The 22,477-nt window shown below is 42.3% G+C and overlaps 2 protein-coding genes across 2 annotated transcripts in view; both read left to right on the forward strand.

Moving 5' to 3' along the window:
• The window catches only part of epha5 (EPH receptor A5), a gene marked incomplete at its 3' end in the record, with an annotated part of 214,872 nt that overhangs the window by 54,639 nt on the left and 137,756 nt on the right, over window positions 1-22,477 (forward strand). The gene's annotated exons all lie outside the window — the stretch shown is intronic.
• LOC306940248 (m7GpppN-mRNA hydrolase-like) lies at window positions 12,765-19,578 on the forward strand (the record flags this gene model as incomplete). The annotated part of the gene is made up of 3 exons (XM_079525270.1): window positions 12,765-13,664; window positions 16,142-16,246; window positions 19,534-19,578. The coding sequence occupies 3 exons, from the start codon at window positions 12,765-12,767 to the stop codon at window positions 19,576-19,578; spliced, it is 1,050 nt and encodes a 349-aa protein (XP_079381396.1).

Genomic DNA, 22,477 nt, shown 5'->3' on the forward strand with positions numbered 1-22,477 from the left:
GTGAAAGTAGTTAGATGCCAAAAAACAGTTCTGTAGAGAACTATTGTGTGCTCGTTAGGAGCAAGCCCCCAATTTGTTTCAAATGTAACAAATCTCAAAAGTGCTACAGTACAGAATAAGAACATTGCATAAAAACAACAATTATGCATCCCTATTCGAGGGCAAACATTTGTTGAACTTTAGCTCGTGAGTTAGCAAACGGGTCACAACGCCATGTGTTGTGACTCTGAGCTTGTAGAACGGACATTTTCGGCAAATGGTGTATAGGGAAAAGAGGAGCTATCCAAAGTAATGAACGTGTAGGTTTTAAGTGGTTAAAAAAATGCTGTCTTCTTCCTTGATCCCTCAGGTGATCATGATACGCTGTGGCTCCAAATTTGTTTTGTTGCACAATATGCTTATTGATTGCCTTGGATTTTCATTTCATAGCAGAGTGGCTTTGCAGTTCCGCACTGCCGTCAGGCAGTCTGAGAACTTCTTATCTAGACTACTATCGTCCTGCAGACTATTACCTGTAACCCATGCTGTAATCTGATAGACAGACACAGTGATATCATTATTTAGACTGGCAGTCTAAATGCTACGGTAAGTGCTTATGTCATGCAGCAACGCAAACGCAGAGACAACTTCCATATCTATCTATTAATCTGTCTATCTGTCTGTCTCCATCGTAATCGTTTGTGTCTGTCTCTATCTATCTATCTATCTATCTATCTATCTATCTATCTATCTATCTATCTATAGATATAGATATAGATATAGATATAGATATATAAATAACTAGAACTGCACTCTGTTGAGTGCCTACTTGCTTGTTGCACACTAGTAGGCCATAAATGGCCTACTAGTGCGCAAGCAGAGCGGGCAAGTGCTGTAGACCGCTATTGTTAGATTTATACTGTAGCTGAGGCTATGAAAATAGCCAAGAGACCAAGTACCTCGACCTTATAAGACTTCACTGGAAAAGTGAGAACACAAAGTATCAAAACCCAAAAGATGAACTTAGAGTAATGTAAAAAACCTGAAAGGATTTTTTGACACAAGACAAGTATTTCTCAGATTTCTTTAGTTTTTTCTTCAGATTCAGAGCGTGTACAGCGGTAAAGGATAGAGGAGAGTGCTCCTCTATCCTCTCTGAATGTCATCATATAATTTTGCACAAACATATATACTGAAAAACATGTCATTGATTAGGATTCAGCTGTCACATTTCATTAGGTTGAAAGGTCCCATCAGTGTAAGATGTCATCAGGCTGTCATGGGCGTCCGATGGTCTGAATCCTGTTTTCGACTTTAATCACGTTCCGTGATTAGGATTCTGTTGTTGTCCATTTATCTCATAGGGTGAGAGTGTATGTTTATCCTCATCTTTAAGGGCAAGGTTGTTGTCGTGTTGTTTTCCATGTTTTTCCATTTAATCTTATTTCCCTTTTGGTATAATTGACAATCTGGAGTGGGCGACAGCTGATAGTGGAATTAATACACGCAAATATTGATATGACATCACTGTGTGACAGGGCAGTCCTGTGCACCAGATACAAGAAGATTTACAAGGTCTTTTTTTAACATAGTAATAAGATGTGAACATAAAATATGAAACAATAAATCATAATGTAAGAAAATACCCATCAGCTATAAACTTTAAAATCTTAGTCTCACATATTGAATTATTAGATTTAGCTATTTGCTACGTACCTTGCTTCTGAAGGAAAAAAATAAGTATTTTTAAGTATGGTAAAATCATCGTTACGTCACCGTCAACTATACCATGGCATTGGTACATATATTCATCACATCATATGCTCATATGTCCATATATGTGTACATGTCTATATGTATAGTAGTTTTCTGAGTGGTTGGTGGTATAATGTGATCGGCTGGGTGGTTTGATGCGTATGTACTTGACACTGAAACGTATCATCATTACGTCACCATCGTCAACCAATTATACCCTGGCATTGGTACATAATCTTCATCACGATTCACGGAAAACATACCTGCACGGTCAGCTTCCATATGTCCGTATGACATCATATCACGTGCATTCTAAGGGACATTGGTACATATCTTCATCACGTCATGGGACATATGCTTCGTAGCATGACAAAAACACACCTGCACGGTCAGCTAGGGGCCAGCATATGACGTCATAACATGTGCTGGCCCCAAACACGCGCATCGTAGCACCTGACTGAAAACATGACTTGCACGCTCTGCTTGCGCAAGTAATGATATATGGACCATTATGCCCATGGTCACTCACGTGCATATATGGACCATTATGCCCATGGTCACTCACGTGCATATATGGACCATTATGCCCATGGTCACTCACGTGCATATATGGACCATTATGCCCATGGTCACTCACGTGCATATATGGACCATTATGCCCATGGTCACTCACGTGCATATATGGACCCACTTCAAACTAGTCGTTCGGATATGCGGTTGTCCAGAACCGCCAATCCGACCGATATGCCCATATGTGGGCATGCCAATATACAGGGTATGGCCATATACTAATGACATCAGGGATCTCCATGTATATGCCCATGGGCATAATCATGCCTCACACCTACGTATAAATCCACGCATGGATCTACTTCTTTCCCTTCCACAAATGAGATGTCACCAGTTAGCGAAAAAGGATTCCTAACAGAACTTTGTGAATGGGGTCAGTTCACTAAACCTTGGCATGAAGGTAACCGTTGAATTGCTTAGTTAACCATACAGCCATTTAGTGAGGGGTTCAATTCCCATCTGGAGCATGCATAGCTGCTGTCCCTGCAGTATGTGCTGCACCACCTGCTCTGTTTCACCCCCCCACCCCTCTATTTCTCATGTGTTCCTTTCTCTTTTCTTCTCTCTCTCTGTCTCTCTCTCTCTCTCTCTCTCTCTCTCTCTGTCACTTTCTCTAATTTTGTTAGAGTTTCTATACCTACAGTATGAGACTCTATCCTCTCTTGTTTTGTCCTTGTTCTCTATACCTTTCTCCCACTCAAATTCAAATATGCTTCAGTGGCACGACAAGCATTCTCATGTTGCCAAAGGCAAGGCATCAATGACATGTGTCATGTGTCTGCGAGCATGCGTGCGTGCGTGCATGACTTCTGCATAAACTCACAACAGAACACATTGATTTATTTCTGTATGTCGACATGAATATGTGATAATATGTGCGTGCATGCCACCATGCGTGCTGGGGATGGTTCAGGCAAGTGCGTTTTCCAGTGCGCATGGATGTGATGTCTAATTGCGTGCGTGCGTGCGTGCGTGTGTGACTTGTAATTTGTTATTTCCTCCATCTGGCTGTGCTGCAATCCCAGGCACACATTCCACCAAGCTGCCCCAAGGGGTGTGTGTGTGTGTGTGTGTGTGTGTGTGTGTGTGTGTGTGTGTGTGTGTGCGTGTGCGTGTGCGTGTGCGTGTGCGTGCGTGCGTGCGTATTACCCTTGGGGCTCTTTGTTTATATTGGGGTCAACTGACATCACACTTCCTTTGCAGTCCTCCCTGTATACTTGGTGTGTGTGTGTGTGTGTGTGTGTGTGTGTGTGTGTGTGTGTGTTCGTGCATGTGTGTGCATGTATGTGTGCGTGCATGTGCAGTCATGGTACCCTCACCCCTTAATAAAGTTGTTACACACCCCACTGACCCTCTCTCCCTTCTCTGTTTCTATCTCTCAATCTCTGTCTGCCGTTCTCTCTCCAGATCTCTCTATCTGTCTGTATTTATTCCCCTTGTCCTTTTTGTCTCCACCAGGCCGAAGGCATGGGGAGAGAGTACTGTATGTTTTGTCCGTCCGTCCCTCCGTGTGAGTTTGTAGATCTGCTATTTTAAAAAGATTGGTATACATTTGGAAACTTGAAATGGGAAATTCTGCACAATGAGTACTTTTACTTTTGGTACTTTAAGTACATTTTTATGTCAATACTTTTGTACTTTTACTATATTGCAGTATTGCTACTTTTACTTAAGAAATCAATGTGAGTACTTCCTCCACCATTGCTAATTTGTTGCTTCTCTGTTCTCTTTCTCCATGCATTAACATTCTGTTCTCTTTCTCCATACATTAACATTACTCCACGCATTAAAGGACCACTTCACCACTTTTCAACCTATCTTCATATAATAGGTCCTCAGACTCCTCACTAATAATCATGATAAAATGGCACGATTTTTTTCTACTCAGTCTGTGTCTCATAGGAGGGCTGTGAGCAGTTTAGAAACCGTCCTCCAGTGACATCATCATTAGGTAGATGTTTTTTTAAACAATATTTTTTTACAATTTCTTTTATATTTTCATTATCGTGAGAACGATGGCTTCCATTTTCGCATTGCAACTTTTCAGGACTAGAAAGCCTGCAGTTTCTATTAGCTTGTATTCCCCATCGATGATGTCACTGGAGGACGGTTTCTGAACTGCCCTCCTATAAGACACAGACCGAGTAGATATTTTTTTTTCATGATTATTAGTGAGGACCTATTATACGAAGATAGGTTGAAAAGTGGTGAAGTGGTCCTTTAACATTCTGTTCTCTTTCTCCATGCATTAACATTACTCCATGCATTAACACTCTGTTCTCTTTCTCCATGCATTAACACTCTGTTCTCTTTCTCCATGCATTAACACTCTGTTCTCTTTCTCCATGCATTAATTAACACTCTGTTCTCTTTCTCCATGCATTAATTAACACTCTGTTCTCTTTCTCCATGCATTAATTAACACTCTGTTCTCTTTCTCCATGCATTAATTAACACTCTGTTCTCTTTCTCCATGCATTAATTAACACTCTGTTCTCTTTCTCCATGCATTAATTAACACTCTGTTCTCTTTCTCCATGCATTAATTAACACTCTGTTCTCTTTCTCCATACATTAACACTCTGTTCTCTTTCTCCATGCATTAACACTCTGTTCTCTTTCTCCATACATTAACACTCTGTTCTCTTTCTCCATGCATTAACACTCTGTTCTCTTTCTCCATACATTAACACTCTGTTCTCTTTCTCCATGCATTAATTAACACCCTGTTCTCTTTCTCCATGCATTAATTAACACTCTGTTCTATTTCTCCATGCATTAACACTCTGTTCTCTTTCTCCATGCATTAACACTCTGTTCTCTTTCTCCATGCATTAACACTCTGTTCTCTTTCTCCATGCATTAACACTCTGTTCTCTTTCTCCATGCATTAACACTCTGTTCTCTTTCTCCATACATTAACACTCTGTTCTCTTTCTCCATGCATTAACACTCTGTTCTCTTTCTCCATGCATTAACATTCCTCACTTTCACTCTCTGCCAAATGGCAGTGGTGAACAAGAACTAAGTTCATTAATTGAGTTATGATATACTTCACTAAAATACAACCAAAAAACTTTTTTGCAAGCTCAGGACTTTGACTCTGCTACATTTCAAATAGAAATATTGGGTTGGGGTTACTAACTACAGTACATTTATCATGCTTTGCCTTAGGCTTAAATACAAGACAGCGCTGAAAATAGGGCTGTGAAAGTGTTTTTTGTTTCTTTTTACCCAAATGTGTGTGTAATGCGCATGGGTCAAATGTTTTGGGACAATTACAAGCATGACCCAGGAGAGAGAAACTGAATAACATGGGTCACATGTTGAAGACGACATGCTGTAAATTTGTCATTTCAAGTTTAACAACTTGTCTTAAACCTTATATATTTAGTCACCCAGGGCTCTATACTTGGTCCGCTCCTTTTTCCCCCTATAAATAGCTGGTCCAACAAAGCGCCACAATGCGACACATTGTATATAATTTGTAGATCATACATTTTTGCAGAATGTTGCCAGAATAGGTATACCAGGGTGGTGCGTGTGTTTAAAATCAGAATCAGTTATATTGTCACATTACAGGTTTACAGGCGTATACAAGCTCCATCTCTCTAAGTCGTCCTCATGCAGACTCCATCGTCGCTTCCAGTCATCCCGGTGCTCCATACATCTGGCCAGCTCGTTGGTGCTTTGCGCTCCTGCGTCGTTCTTGAGTACATCCACATATGTTAATGTGGGACGTCCTCGTGACCGGTGCTCGTGTGTTGATTCTCACAGCACTAGTATGCTGGCTGGCAGCTCTTGGTGTCTTTGGCAGTGTCCTGCTAGTCTCATTCTCCTGGCTGCTATTTTCTGGCTAACCCTTGGCATTCCATCATACAGATTCTTGTTGGTATAACATGTGTACTCTTGCTGAGTACTGCATGCAGCATTCTGGTGTAGCATCCATCTAGAGACTTCTGCCGGGTGGCTTCTACCGTCCATTTGTCAGTTTTCAGGAAAAAGAATAGAGAATAGAGAAGGAAACAAGGATTATGTTTTCCTCTATGGTGTCTTGCTTATAGCAGGGAGGAACCACTGTTAGAAATGTAGCTTTACTTTATCTTGTTCTTTTCATTTTGATCTCTTTCTCTGTCCCTCAGTCTCATTCGTTGTCTACAATTTCAATTCTTTCTCTCAATTTCTCTCTAGCGTTGTCTTTCTATCTCTCCCTTTCTCTCGATCCTCATCCCTCAGTTTCTCTCTCTCCATCTTCTTTGTCTAATTTCTCTATGACTTTGTCTGTCTGTCTGTCTCCCATTCATTCTCTCTGTCTATCTGTCTCTCTCTCTCTCTCTCTCTCTCTCTCTCTCTCTCTCTTTCTCTGGTGTCCACCCCACAGGAATGGGGGGATTACGTAGATGAGTTTGTGTATTGTTAGGGACAGACACTGTCCTGTCTGCATGTGATCCTATATGTCTCATAAGGGGACAGACCCTGTCCTGTCTGCATGTGATCCTATATGTCTCATAAGGGGACAGACACTGTCCTGTCTGCATGTGATCCTATATGTCTCATAAGGGGACAGACACTGTCCTGTCTGCATGTGATCCTATATGTCTCATAAGAGATAAAGCTGCAGGATCAGGATAAACATACTGTATATAGATTCTGTCTGTTTGTCTCTCTCTCTCTCACACACACACACACACACACACACACAGTCACACAGGCACGCGCGCACAAATCAAATACAAACAGAACAGTATTATAGTTGCACTCTCTTACACACAGATGTACACATGGCACATCCAGGAACACACTTCAACATAATTAGACTGTCAGCTGTCAAAAGACACACAAATGTGTTCATGTAGAGGTGCGTGTGTTTGTTTCCCGACGTACTGACAGGCGACTGTGGCTCAGGAGGTAGAGCAGGTCGTCCAATGATCCATGGGTCGGCGGTTCGAATCCCGGCTCCTCCTGTCTACATGTCGAAGTGTCCTTGGGCAAGACACTGAACCCCAAATTGCTCCCGATGTGCTGGTTGTTACCTTGCATGGCTTCCGCCGCAATCGGTGTTTGAATGGGTTAATGTAATGCACAATCTATGTAAAGCGCCTTGGATAAAGGCGCTATATAAATGCACCATTTACCATTTACCAACACCCTACCCAAAACCCTAAACCTAACCTCACAGGAAGCCACTGGTTAGTTTTAACCTGCCACAGGTTAGTTGTAACTGGCCACGCATATCAGGAACCACAGGTTAGTTTTAACCTGCCACGGGTTAGTTGTAACTAGCCACGCATATCAGGAACCACAGGTTAGTTTTAACCTGCCACGGGTTAGTTGTAACTGGCCACGCATATCAGGAACCACAGGTTAGTTTTAACCTGCCACGGGTTAGTTGTAACTGGCCACGCATGTCAGGAGCCACAGTGTTGTCGGACTAATGCTTAGATAGTTAGTATGTCCAACCAACGTATGCACCCCTTCATGTAGACATCATTGCAACCACAAATGCATGCAGACAAAACACGCATGTACACAAATCTGCAAATCCAGCACAAACATGTGCTCTCTCACAAACGCACATACATGCACAATCTTTTGTGCACATACCCACTCACACACTCTAAAGCCCTAACCACACCAAAGGGTCAAGGCGGTTTTAGCGTTGCGGTATGATATGTCTTGTTGCACGTTGACCCCCCCCCAGTTTACATGTTTGTGAGTGAATGTGTGTGTGTGTGTGTGTGTGTGTGTGTGTGTGTGTGTGTGTGTGTGTGTGTGTGTGTGTGTGTGTGTGTGTGTGTGTGTGTGTGTGTGTGTGTGTGTGTGTGTGAGTGTGTGTGTGTGCGTGAGAGTGAGAGTGAGAAGGAGATATAGAGAGATATTATGTGAGAGAAAAACTAATTTTCCTCCCGCCGGTTTCTGTCTGTTCTGCTTCCATGTATCGTCACAATTTATATTCCTTTGTGTCACATAATGTCTGTGGCTTATTAGGGTCTTAACTGTCCGTCAGTCTGTCTGTCAGTTTGTCTGTCTGTCCGTCAGTCTGTCCATCAGTTTGTGTGTCTGTCCGTCCGTCTAGCCCAATCACAGTGAACATCACAGCTCATTTGACGCTGCTACACCAGCATAAGGTGCTAAACGGATATTATTAACGTCATTAGACTGTGAGTGTTGTTTTAAATGATGTGGAGGACTATACTGTACATGTTTCTAATATTGATCAGATCCAAAAGTCTAAAAAGACACCACAATAGCAAGAAAATTAATCCAGGACAAGAACTTATAGAAACTACAAAGCGGCACACTTACAGTACCTTTTTGCATTGCCTATTCGCATTACCGCTTCATGCATTTTGTCCTGAATTTCTTATTTGACATGCTGTCAGTCTGATTACACTGCTAGGATGTGCATATTTGCCAAACATTTACATATGCCTGTGAGGGATAACAGTTGGTAGACTGTACCATATCCATTATGCATTGTTAATAGAATATTGATAGACTGTACATATCCATTCTTGTTTTCATTGTTAATCCATTGAGACCTGGAACGCATCCATGTCACGTTAGCGTTTAACCACATTAACCATTAACCCATTTTTGGGCGGGAACCCCTTTTGGTGTTTTAAACATTGTTATAATTTAGCTATTGAAAAATAGCAGATCTACAAGCTCATAGCGCGCCACCGAGTGGCGTGCTATGAACTTGTAGATCTGCTATTTTTGAAAAATCGTTAAAATGTGCCTCAAATCTTTCCGAAAATTGTCATGACGTCAGGCCTGAATGGGTTAATAGAATATTGAAAGACATATTCCTTCATATATTCGTTGACTGTTGATGGACTGAGCTTCCATGGAAAGTCCTCTCCCCCCTGCAAGGAGGTCAGCTGTCCTTCAGTCACACATTGCAGCGATCACCCGATCCTGTAGGCAACATCATTCTGGAGCATTAGACACATTCTCACCAAGGAGTCTACCAATCTCCTCTGCCAAGCCCAGTCGTATCCAGGTCTGACTTCTGCAACTCCCTCCTTGCCGGTCTGCCGGCATCGATCATGCTCATTCAAACCCCTTCAACTTAGTTTAAGGTTTAGTTTAGTTTATTTGAACATCTTCACAGAACAGATTCAAGTGCACGGTTTACATCAGCAGAGAAAGAAAAAAATAATGAAGACCTGTGAAGGTGATCAAAAGGCATGGGCTGAAGCTTAAAAGCTTATAAGTGCCCATCCTACTCACAGCACAGCATTAGAAATACTCAGCATAATTATCAAAATTAGTTTAGTTTAAACTAATTCATTACTTAGTTTATTTCGATCCTCATCAACAGTATCACAAAAACATTACATCCAACATTTCTTTCTGCATGGTTTATACACACAAGCACACACAAAACTAGTTTTTATATACCCATATACACACATTCAAGTATACACATATTTACAAACAAACTGGTGCAGAATACCACGGCATGCCCCCTCCGTGTTCTCTTCACTGCCTGCTGGCTTCAAGTTGCTGCCCACATCCAACAATTCAAAACACTGGTGATGAATCCTGACAGTCTGACAGTTTTAAGGTTACGGAGTGAAAACTATAGATAGACTGAAAACTTGCCGGAAGAAAAATATACCATACTGTATTATTACTGACTGTCCCGTGATATTTGAATCACCTTTTTGAAGATTGTATTCAATTGTTTGACCAGATCAGATTTGACCAGATCAAATATAGATAGATATTAGATACACCGTTCATCTGTCTGTGTGTCCGTCTGCGAGCAGCTAATCTCTAGCACCGGTGGCCCGATTACAGCGAAACTGTGCACAGTGCACACACACTCCCTGGGTGCCAGAGCATAACCTCGGCCCCAAATCTTTCAGATCAGCCTGTTATAGCGCCACCAGAAGGCCGATTTTAGCAAAACACTCTTTTGGGATATTTTGATTTGATTTTTATTTTAGCACAGTATAGAGCAATACAGCATAAAAAAGGGAAAGTGCCAGGAGGAGGTAAGCCCTGGGGGTTTATACAAGGCCTCTACCTATACAATAAAGACATTATAACAAGATATAAATAATTTCCAGTAGACATGATTGCAGTATATTAAAAAATATATAAAATCTACAACATGATTCAAAATACTTGATAATCTAAGACATGATTAGAGACGAGAAGAGAATACAAAACTATGAAAATTAAGTGATTTGGTCAATCAGAACAAGAAATGTCACCCTTTTCACATTGGCCTATTATAGCGCCACCAGGAGGCCACAATAACATACCTGACCTAGCCGAGACCTTTTTTTCCTTCTAGTTCCATCTGAAGCCTGATGGCCCAGGATGAGTAACACTGGAGGTTTCTTGTTAACCATGCTCTCTCCCAGCAAAGTTGCGGCTATCACTCCTCCTTCCCTTTAAAGGAGAATTCCATGCTAGAAGGCTTTCTTACCTTTATTTGTAGTTGCTACGTCTCCACCAAGGAGGTCAACGTGTTTTTTGTGCAAAAACTCCTTATTGGCTATGTCCCCTACCATAAGCCCTCAATGAATTGCATTGAATTGAATGGGAATTGAATGGGGCTATGGGGTGTTGTGCTAATTCGCTTATTTCCATGGCTCAAAATTATTATTTTTTTGTATATATCCTCTCTTCATAATGTAAATAATATCCCAAGCGGCACACTTTACTACTTATTTCGATGGAAATAAGCGAATTAGCACAACACCCCATAGCCCCATTCAATTCCCATTGAATTCAATGCAATTCATTGAGGGCTTATGGTAGGGGAAATAGCCAATAAGGAGTTTTTGCACAAAAAAACACCTGGACCTCTTTGATGGGGACGTAACAACTACTAAGAAAGGTAAGAAAGGTCAGAAAGCCTTCTAGCATGGAATTTTCCTTTAACATACCCTTCAATAAATCCTGTTGTGAAACAGTTCCTGAGCATGTGGGTTCAATTCAGGAAAGGTTTTGGCTTCCAGCTCCCCCTTCCCTATAGCCCAATCACAGTGAACCGCACAGCTCATGTGACACTGTCTGCTACACAGTTCACCTAGGTGCTAAACAGATATTATTACAGTAACGTTCTTAGACTTTGTGTCTTGTTTTTGATTATGTGGACTCTTAGTAAATGTATATCTGCGCCCTGCGCAAAGGGCCCCGGGTTTAGTCATGAGTGTGTGGGTGGTCGTTAGATTAATGAAACCAATCGAATGTTGCGTGCTATCACCTTTAAGAACCAGCTTGTGTCCGGTGTGAGGCGCTGCCCATAGCGTCCTATAGTGGTGGAGAAAAGAAGATGCACAGAATGCTTTTCAACTAAACATGCATCAAGTGAAAGCATATTTAGCTGAGAGAGAGTGTAGTGGAGTGTAGAAAAAGGGGCTGGCAGGCTCGTATCCAAGGCAGGTTGTGGTGGCAACATTCATAACCACAACATGACCCATAAAGTGTTTTTTATGTCTCTTTTCATTGCCGTTGTATGTGTCTGGCTACAAGCTGTTCTCACAGTGCTTACAGCACTGTGGCCAGCTGTGCCAGCCCAACCCCCGCACATAAATGATGAAACTAGATGAGATGAGGCAGTACTTTATTGTTGTAGCATCTATATGAGAGATTTGCTCTGCATCCCAAGTAGCTATCTGCACATAAAAAAAGATTAGCAATGTAACACACAATGCAATGTGTCAACTCATGTATCTAAACTAGAGATCTTACTTAAGCCCCTATAGTAGGCCCCCTCTTTTTCCCTCTCAACACCAAAAATAACCAAATGTGCACCCAAGAACCACAGCTCAAGTGATTAATCAGGGAAATGTACTGTATGGCATCTATTTGAATCAATAAGCTTCATGTCTTCCACTGAAAGGCAATGTCAAAATGTTGGCATTTAATTTGGTACACAGGGTAAACTAATAATGTTTCACTAGAAATACATAAGAAATCAAATCATGTGTATCTTGGGAGCCACATGGGAACCGAAAGGCGTGGCTTTCTCTTTCATGCGGCCACTAGGCTGTGATGTTAGTAATCTATGTTGCACATAATGACTGTCTGGGCAGGTCAAATACGCACACAATATTTGGAAGCCAGTCTATGACATCGGTACTATGATATCAGCGCACTATGACGCTATGCGTTGTTTGAGGCCACTCTGTGACGTCACTGTAGCATGCAACATACAGCACAGTATGAAGCACCAATTGGTGCAATCTCCATAATCAGTCTGGGCTGGTGATGTCACTCTACGCACTTCAGTGCATTTGTTTTATAAAATATTGAATAATCATTGAAAGTTTTATTAAGCTAGGTCGTCTACATTTCACGAGCTGTGTTTAACCAGCAGCTAAAGGCACCAGCACCATATTGGTTCATGCATGCCTCTATGATTTCTGCTGCTCCTACTGTTGACTGCTATTGTTGACTGCTACTGTTGCCTGCTGCTGTTTTCAAATCCACTCATGGAAACCAAACGGGTCGAGATTCCTTCTTGGGTTCTTGATGACCTCTGCAGTAGATTCCTCCTCCACATACCCAGTGAGGAGAGGGACAATGTCATCCGACTCTGCTTCCACATCGAACTAGCCCACTGGTTTTACCTGGACTTCATGCAGAAAAACCGGGGTTTACCTCAGTGCGGGATCAGGGACTTTGCCGTGGCTGTTTTCAAACACTGTCCATTCCTGCTCCCTGATGGGGAAGATGTCCATAATGTCATCGAAGAGTGGAAGGAATATAAGATGGGCATCCCGACTTATGGCGCAATTATTCTAGACGAGGCTCTAGAAAATGTGTTGCTGGTTCATGGTTACTTCGAAAAGTCGGGGTGGGGCTTCCCAAAGGGCAAAGTTAACGAAGATGAGGCACCTCGTGACTGTGCCGTGCGAGAAGTTTTGGAGGAAACCGGCTTCGACATCACAGATCGTCTCTCTAAAGACATGTACATTGAGCTCAAGCTCAATAATGTCTTTACAAATTCTGCAGTCAAGGACCAGCTGACCAGGTTGTACATCATACCTGGAGTCTCCAGTGATACCAAGTTCAACCCCCAAATCAGGCAGGAGATCAGTGACATCAAGTGGTTTCCGGTCGAGCAGCTGCCTTGTGACAGAAGCGACATGACTCCTAAGTTCAAGCTCGGATTGGCCCCTAACAAGTTCTTAACGGCCATTCCATTTGTGGCGCCGCTCCGAAAATGGATAGCCAAGTTGAATGGAACGTCCTCCATGGACGCTGGCGAGTATTTTGCATCCAATGGCAACGTTCCACGCAACTGTGACTGTGAGCCTCTGGCCTTGTCTAAACCATTCCTCAACTTCAACTTTGACTGGGAAGCCATTCTGGAAGCTTTTGCTCCAGAGGTTTTTTCATCCAAATTTATATACATGTATACCTAAATAATGAAGAAGGGGTTTAACTCACACGTACATGTGCAAGCAGTGAGAACAACACCAATACAATGCACAAGATCATTATAAAAAATATATAGAAATAGAAATTGTATATATGAAATAAAACAAAATAATTCTATGACAAAGAGAATATGACTGGTTTCATCATTTCTGTGAGGTGAGAGAGAGACTATAGTCAGACGTATTACAAGGTATTGTAGGAGCACTGCATTTATCAGAGCACTGCATTTATCTGTAAAATCTAACTCCAGCTTGTACAAAACACCTCGTTTGGCTAACAGATGGCTAGGCTAATGTATTATGAAGGGGCTTCATTATTTACCTCAGGACAACCCTGTCCTGCTATTGTGAGCACACACTACTGCAATACAGATACATGGTAAAGTGGTAAATGTTGCATTTATATAGACTTTTTATCCAAAGTGCTTTTTAGCCTATTACATTCACCCATCCATACACACATTCACACACCAATGGCTGTGCAGGAAAGGCACTATTCTGCTCATCAGGAGCAGTTTGAGGGTCTTGCTCAAGCACACGTTAACACTAACCCACGGGAGCCAATAGGATCGAACCAGAAATCTTCCCATTTCTAAGCGGCCTCTCATACTCCTGAGCCACTGCCGCCCCAGATTCATTGTTTACCTTCAGATTCATTCAACCGGGTTGTGAAAAAATATCACGTTTCATTACCTTTGCCACAAAAACAAACTAACTATCAAATGGTCAATGAATTTATTACAGAGAAGATTGTGTGCACATCTCAATGCCTATATTTAGGCCAGGTGCTGGAAGTCAGGCATCATGGCAAACATCAAAGAAGAGAAAGAACATCCGCCACTAGTTTCTAGAGCTCAGAGACTTTCTTTATTTAGAGGCAACAAATGTGCCTGATGAAGATCTTGTAGGTCGAAACGTTGCAATTTGTTGCCTCTAAATAAAGTAAGTCTAGGAGCTCTAGAAACTAGTGTGCGGATGTTCTTTCTCTTCCTCAATGAATTTATTAAACATTGTGGAAAATGGCATATCTATAAGCTCACAACATGTGGTGGGATATGTTGAGTTTATAGATGTTCTCACTATTTCTTTAATAGGGCTCAAGTGATTAATGTGGGTCTCTGTAAAGTTTGGGAACCCCTATTTATTTGATGCCCAGTAAGTCAAACAAGTGATTGTTGTTGTTGAGCACCACTGTTACACCTACTGTATATAAGTAGTGGCAGTTTTATGTTGCATAAAATATTCCCCATAGACACAACCAGAGTAATCTAGTAAGAGAGTAGCGACACTAGCGTTGACTCCCATTGTAACAATGGAATGCGGAAGTGCTCACTCTATCTCAATGGGATAGTTCCAGCCATAGGAGCAATGTTTGGAACTATAGCCCATAGGCACCTGCTTTGCGGCGAGACCAAAGCCTGTCGCCACTCTCTTACTAGATTACTCTGGACACAACCAACTAAAGATTAGGATTCCATCAACGTGGGGGTCCAACTAAGCAAACCTACCACAAGCTGTTGCATCACAGTTGTACTAAAAGTCACCTTCTCCAATGCGAGAAAAGTTAAATTTGACAGCATGATGACCCAGAGTATAGACCGCAGGTTTTCTCATTTCTCTGATAGTCCAGCAAGCCTACTATAAGTACAAGCTGCTTGAGAGCCTCTGCAGTGTCAGCCAGCTGTGCCAGCCCTCTCCTGGCAGGCAGCACACAGACACAGTGCCATCTGTGCCCGTGGGCACTCAGCAGCACTGTCGGCACCATCTATACATCCTCCTTTATCCTGTCATTGCACTGCTGCTTTCTCCTCGTCACAAAGGAGAACATCAAATGGCTGCTTTTGCATTGCATCTCCGGTCCGAACTGAACCAAACTAAACCAAATTTAAGGACTTACAGTAGTGTCCCTCTGTTGTACAGCCTTTCCGTCACATATTCAAAAAAGGTGCATTTAAAGAGTATACTGTAATAAGTATCTCTTTACACTTAGTCCTAAACTGATTGGCAAATCTCATTCATTTCTGAACTTTAAGGGAGATGTGAATAAGCCTAAAGTTAAGCCATAATTCACAATAATCAAATTGCATTTTATGCTAAATACAAAAGCCATAATTTATTTCAACAAACAAAAACCTGGCAACCCCTGACATGAGTGTATCACGCAACTAATATATATTTTATTATGATATTAATGTTGAAAGTTAATATGAAATATGTATCCCCAAACAAAATCTATTAATCATATTCATATTGACCAGTGCGCCAGTGTAAAAAGAGGAAACAGAGCGGAAAACAAATCAATCAATAAATTGTTTTGGGAGCTTTTAAAACGTTGTGCGGATCTCCTCTTTCCTTTCTTAGTTATTCTTTTGGATCCTGCACCCGTTGAAATTTGTGGATGTGCGTGCACCTCTTGACCATTCCAGTGTGAAAAGAGCACGTCTACAATCTCACAACATTGCAGGGAGCGGAACTGGGAGGGCATACAGTGTGTCGTTCTGCACGTTAGCCCTCCCGGTGAAACACCTCAGGTGAGGCGAAAATAAGTGGCTGGCGACTGACTACCTCCCTGTGTGTGTGTCAGAGTAGACATGTGGTTATCTACACCCTCCACAGGACAACATGGGGGTTAGCAGCAGCAGGGACTGTGTAGTGTGTAGTACTGGTCCTTGTTCAAGGAGAATTAGCATGAGTAAATTGGGGAGAAAAAGAGAACGTAAAAAAAACTGAGACACAGTGAGAGAGGGGGGTAGAGAGAGAGAGAGAGAGAGATAGAGAGAGAGAGATGCAAACGTGTCCTTTTGCTACCATCATTGAATCAGAAAAACATTTGATTAGATTGTCCTGGACCCCTAAGGTGTGACCTCATAAAAAAAGCTGTGTGTGTGTGTGTGTGTGTGTGTGTGTGTGTGTGTGTGTGTGTGTGTGTGTGTGTGTGTGTGTGTGTGTGTGTGTGTGTGTGTGTGTGTGTGCATGTATGTGCGTGCGTGCGTGCGTGCGTGTGGGGAGATAGAGAGGAGACTAGATGAGCAGAGTTTGTGCAAGCTACAAACTGCATGAAAGGTGAAAGAGGTAATTTGCGAAAAGTAAGAGCGCAGGGACGGATTTGGGGATAGAAGGCCTGCGGGGAAGAGGGGAGGAGGGGAGTGGAGGAGGGGAGTGGGCTGGATGGGAGAACAGATAGAGGAAAGGATTCACACTAGAGGAGAGGAGAGGAGAGAGGAGAGGATCAAATTGGAAGTGGAGGAGGAGAAGGGAGGATGCAACTGATTGAGGGAGATGGCTGATTGTGGAGTGTAGAGGGGGGTTGATGAGGCATGGGCTGGAGCGCGGTGGGGGATGTGTTTTATGTAACTCTAAAAGTCCCTGGCAGTGGCCTCACTGTTATCTTCTTTCCTTTTGGTTACATCAATAACCAAACGCATAAATAAACCTCATAAACACATTCATTTACTTTCAATCACAATTGAGGCTTCTTCATCAGCAACGAAGTGGAAGACATCAGCAATGTTGAGGGCAAACCACATGAACCCTTGCATCCCTATTATCCCTATTCTGGAGTGAATATTTGGCAGATGCAGTAGATCTAAATGCTCATCTCACAACAAGCTTTTAGATTGGCTATTTAATTTTCCGCAAATATATTTGGTGTAGTGGGGAAAAAAAGGATAGGGCCCAGTATAGATCCGTGGGCGACTCTGGACTCCAGGGACATGTATTTCATAAGCCCATTGATTATGATAATGGTATACATGACCAGGCACATTCACATATACAGTAGGAGCCAGGCCAGCCAGTGCCCGAGCACCTGCCCAAGTGCATTGAGTGGAAGTAGTGCTCTTATCATCATAATTTCTCTCATTGGGCAGAAGAGAAAGCTCATTTGAGGCATCATTGCAACAACTGAGTTGGGAGGATGCCGCCATAAACCTGAGCTTTAGTAGGTTCTGGATATGCCTTTAGAAGTCTTGTGTTGTGTATATTCCGCCAATACGATCCTGGAGCTTCTTCTAGCGAGGACCCGAACCGGCCGCGGTTCGGACCAATCAGCGGCAGCTACGGGCGGGATCTTCCAATCACCTTCCAAGTAGCTTGAAGAAGAAAAAAAAGGGCCCGCTTTCTTCAGCGATTGGGCTACAGACAGTGGTCGCAGATGGAAGTAGTTTGTGAAACGAGTTTGAAGCAAGCTTCCTCAATCTGGCCGAGTCAGGTTAGATCTTATTCTTGGTAGCTCTTAAAGTATCAGGTACACACTTCGCAGGAGTGAGTTTTAGCTCTTTTTATTTTCTACATTACAATGACAAATTACATTGATGAAGGCAAGGATGAAGCCGAAACGTTTGTAATTTTAATGTAAAAAATAAAAAGAGTTAAAACATTTAAAACTCTTGCCACTGTGCGACCCAGTACCTTTGTTATATATATTGTTGATCTCAGACAGAGGATGACACACCAGAAGTCAAAGCGCGGTGGTTACAAAAAGAGTCAGCACTTCAATCTGACTGATATTGGATGTAACTTTGCAACCAGCTGATGTCACTGCCGTTAATGGAACGGATGGCTAGAGATCTCATTCAGAGATCTGAGTTTTCATTCAGAAGCAGGCATTCTGTCTTCTTGGCATTCAGCATGACTCCCAATTTGGTTGCTGACAAAAGAATGATAAAAGAGGAGTTGGTCTCCTTGTATGAGGACATAATAGTCGACGACGGTGACAAAGAGAAAAGGAGCAAGTGTGTCACCCTGAAGGATGCCTGTAGTTATCTGAAATTCTTTAGTTGGTCCATCAATGCTCTGGACAAAGCAGGTATACGGTTCTCATACATCACTGCTATTGCTGAATTCCATAGTTGAGCAGTATGCAATATGCATCATAGCTTTCCTTTTCACACTATCGCATGTCATGCTATTCTCTATAGACGAATCCACGGAGGGGTGCCCTGGGCGCAGCCATAGCTGAGGTGTACCATTAAGCGCAGCTTGACACCTCAGTATTGATTGCCTTGGGCGACTGTGGCTCAGGAGGTAGAGCAGGTCGTCCAATGATCCATGGGTCGGCGGTTCGAATCCCGGCTCCTCCTGTCTACATGTCGAAGTGTCCTTGGGCAAGACACTGAACCCCAAATTGCTCCCGATGTGCTGGTTGGTACCTTGCATGGCTTCCGCCGCAATCGGTGTATGAATGGGTGAATGTAATGCACATCTATGTAAAGCGCCTTGGATAAAGGCGCTATATAAATGCACCATTTACCATTTGCCTACACCTGGCCTACAGGGCACAGCTCCATGGATTCGTCAATAGAGGCCCCTCAAAAAACGGGGCAAAAAACATAATTGTCTTCGCTTCCCGGCCTCTTTGCCTGGTGAAGACAATTATGTATGCAAAAATCATCATGCTATTACGGAAACAGTGACCACTCAAAGAGCCCCCTGTCATGCCCCCCTGCGTGAACCTATTAGATTGTGCTGGCTGTTTAATAACTTAATCAACAGGAATTGTTATTATCAGGTAACGGCTGACATATTCATCATTACTTTTCCTTATTTATAAATAATATTGTTATTATGGGTCAGCTGTAGCCTGTGCTGCCCCATGCACTGACTGCCGTTTAGCACTCTCTCTCTCTCTCTCTCTCTCTCTCTCTGTCTCTCTCTCTTTCTCTGTCTCTCTCTGTCTCTCTCTGTCTCTGTCTCTCTTTCTCTGTCTCTCTCTGTCTGTCTCTCTGTCTCTTTCTCTGTCTCTCTCTCTCTCTCTTACTCTCTCTCTCTGTGTGTCTCTCCGGGTGTGACGCTCTGTTCCCCTCTTGCTGCCAATCAGCTTGCACACCTGCGACTCATCCACTCATCGAGCTCCTGCAGTTAAATTATATTCCCTCTTTTCGCCACATCGTTCAGTTCGCCAACATGGTTTACTTCCAGTTATTGTCTCTGCTTGCCTGCCTGCCTCGCTCTGTGGCCCGCCAGCCTGCCTGTCTGTCTCGCCCAGTGGCTTGCCAGCCTGCCTCGCCTGCCTGTCTCGCCCAGCGGCTTGCCAGACCGTTTTCCAAACGACAGCTCAGCTCTCTCTGACTTCCACCGCTCCACTGTTGTTCTGGCTATGTTCTGGCTCTGCTCAGCATCCAACTATTACTTCCTGTTCGTACAGTTGCAACGCCATGTGCCTGAGACCATTCATGTGCCCGGCCGGGTCCTGCTTTCTTGATCCAAAAGTAATTAACCCTAACATATGTATTTGGTTAAAGGTATAGGTTATCATTGCTTTCTAATGGTTTTTAAAGTGTGGTATAATTTGAAACATCTAGTCAAAACTTAAATGTCATGATAAAACTGGGCAACAAAGTTAATCAAACATTGATTCGGCTATTTAGATAGATGTTCAGTAATGTTTAATATGAGCAAACACTAAGTCTAAAAATGAAGCCATTAACCGGAAAATGTTAAGATTGTGGACGTAGCTGGCAATAAACAATGCCATGAATGGCCATGGTCCTTTAACTCTGACAGTGTACACATTGACCCTTTTTGACTAACTAACATTCCCGATTTCATGTATAAATCCCTCTTACAACTTGTTCTTGTTTTTCTTACAAAGACTAGTGAACATTGAACAATGACAAGAAGTCCTTGTCATTGTTCACAAGTTTTTGTAAGAAAATCATCTTTATTTCATGACTCAAAAACAAGCAACATTGTAAAATCTCAAAATAATAACAAGCATATCCTTGACCTTTATCAAGTTTACCTTTTAAAGAAGCAAACGTTTTATCTGAATGCGTGATATTGATCATGTTTACACATAGTCTATGAGGTTTCTCATAATGTGCTCAAAAATATTGTTATAAAACTTTTAACAAGATAAAAATAAAAAAAAGATTTAGCCCATTTAATTTTTCTGTCTACAGGCTACAGTAGCACAATGGAATGAGTGAAGGACTTATGTAGATGAATAGAACATCTATTCAATATGATATCTCTTATCACTTATGATAATCAGGTCTATTGGGGGATAAACATAAGCTATAGTCTAGATCTATATGGGCCCATAAGCCTATTTACATTAAGCCCCTGGATTGATCCTTCTTTTCAACAGAGTTTGTCTTCGTTTTCAATGAGTGACTTTCTACAATCTACATCATAGGAGCAGTATAGGAGAGAGGGAGACGGTGTGGGAGATGCAGACAGTAGGAAAGCTCAGAGGGAGACAGTGTAGGTGGGACAGGCACAGTACAGTGTAGGTGGGACAGGCACAGTACAGTGTACAGTAGGTGGGACAGGCACAGTACAGTGTAGGTGGGACAGGCACAGTACAGTGTAGGTGGGACAGGCACAGTACAGTGTAGGTGGGACAGGCACAGTACAGTGTAGGTGGGACAGGCACAGTACAGTGTAGGTGGGACAGGCACAGTACAGTGTAGGTGAAACAGGCACAGTACAGTGTAGGTGGGACAGGCACAGTACAGTGTACAGTTGGAGGCCATCGATATTGTCCTTTTGCTGAGGTTTGCGTGATCTGCACAAAAGGACAGTTAACCCATTTTGGGCGGGAACCCCTTTTGGTGTTTTAAACATTGTTATAATTTAGCTATTGAAAAATAGCAGATCTACAAGCTCATAGCGCGCCACCGAGTGGCGCGCTACGAGCTTGTAGGTCTGCTATTTTTGAAAAATCGTGAAAATATTTATTTCAGAAAACTGGAGGATTTAGAAGGATTTTCTAAAATGTTGAGGTCAGGCCTAAATGGGTCAAATGATAAGGGACAATATCGGTGGCACCCAACTGTAGGTGGGACAGGCACAGTACAGTGTAGGTGGGACAGGCACAGTACAGTGTAGGTGGGACAGGCACAGTACAGTGTAGGTGGGACAGGCACAGTACAGTGTAGGTGGGACAGGCACAGTACAGTAGGAAAGCTGAAAAGGAGACGGTGTAGAGCAGGGGTGCCCACACTTTTTTAACTTGAGAGCCACTTGACCAGCTCAACGAGATCTACCCACCGGAAAAAATATGATCCCATTGCTGAAATGTGTTTCAAAATGTACCTGAGGGGGCTTTGAATAGCGTCTCTGGCACTTGGAATGGGGAAATAGAGGGAAAATGGAATTGGTAGGGTGTTTTTGTATATCACTTTGTAATGCTACTGACAACAAATGTCAGATTCCAAAAAGTTTTTTTATATTTAAATTAAATATATGTTTAGGAGCATGTCATGTGATCTACCTGCACAGCCTTTGTGATCTACTGGTAGATCGCGATCATAGAGAGATAGATAGTAGGAAACTGAAGGGAGGAGAAGGCTCTCGCGGGATTTTGTCCCATAATTAAAGGTATATGCAATGTCCTAGGTGTCCAACTAAGTGCAGTGAAGATAAACAAAAAATCAGAATCTTATTCATATAAATTATTATAATAATATCCCATTAAAGGAGTTTATATAGGTACAAGCTCACATCACAAGGCTCAATGTAAGATGAAAAGGAAACTTAAGTTGAGATAAGACCAGATGAGTTGAGTTAGGAGTTAGGATAAAGATTCATAGGAAAATAACTCAAATAAAATGTAATTGAATTAACTAATAATTAACTAAAGTCATGGAAAAGATCCTAACGCTCAAATATTACAAAATATTGAAACCGATATGCACTTTGCCTATGCAGGAGTTACACAGTCTTACACAAGTTACACAAGTCTTTCTGTGACATAGACACACAAGACACACAAGAACACACACACACAGAGGACTGTATACTGTAGGTGCACACCA

Source organism: Electrona antarctica, assembly GCF_951216825.1.
Source record: "Electrona antarctica genome assembly, chromosome: 16".
In the NCBI taxonomy this organism is placed as follows: Eukaryota; Metazoa; Chordata; class Actinopteri; order Myctophiformes; family Myctophidae; genus Electrona; species Electrona antarctica.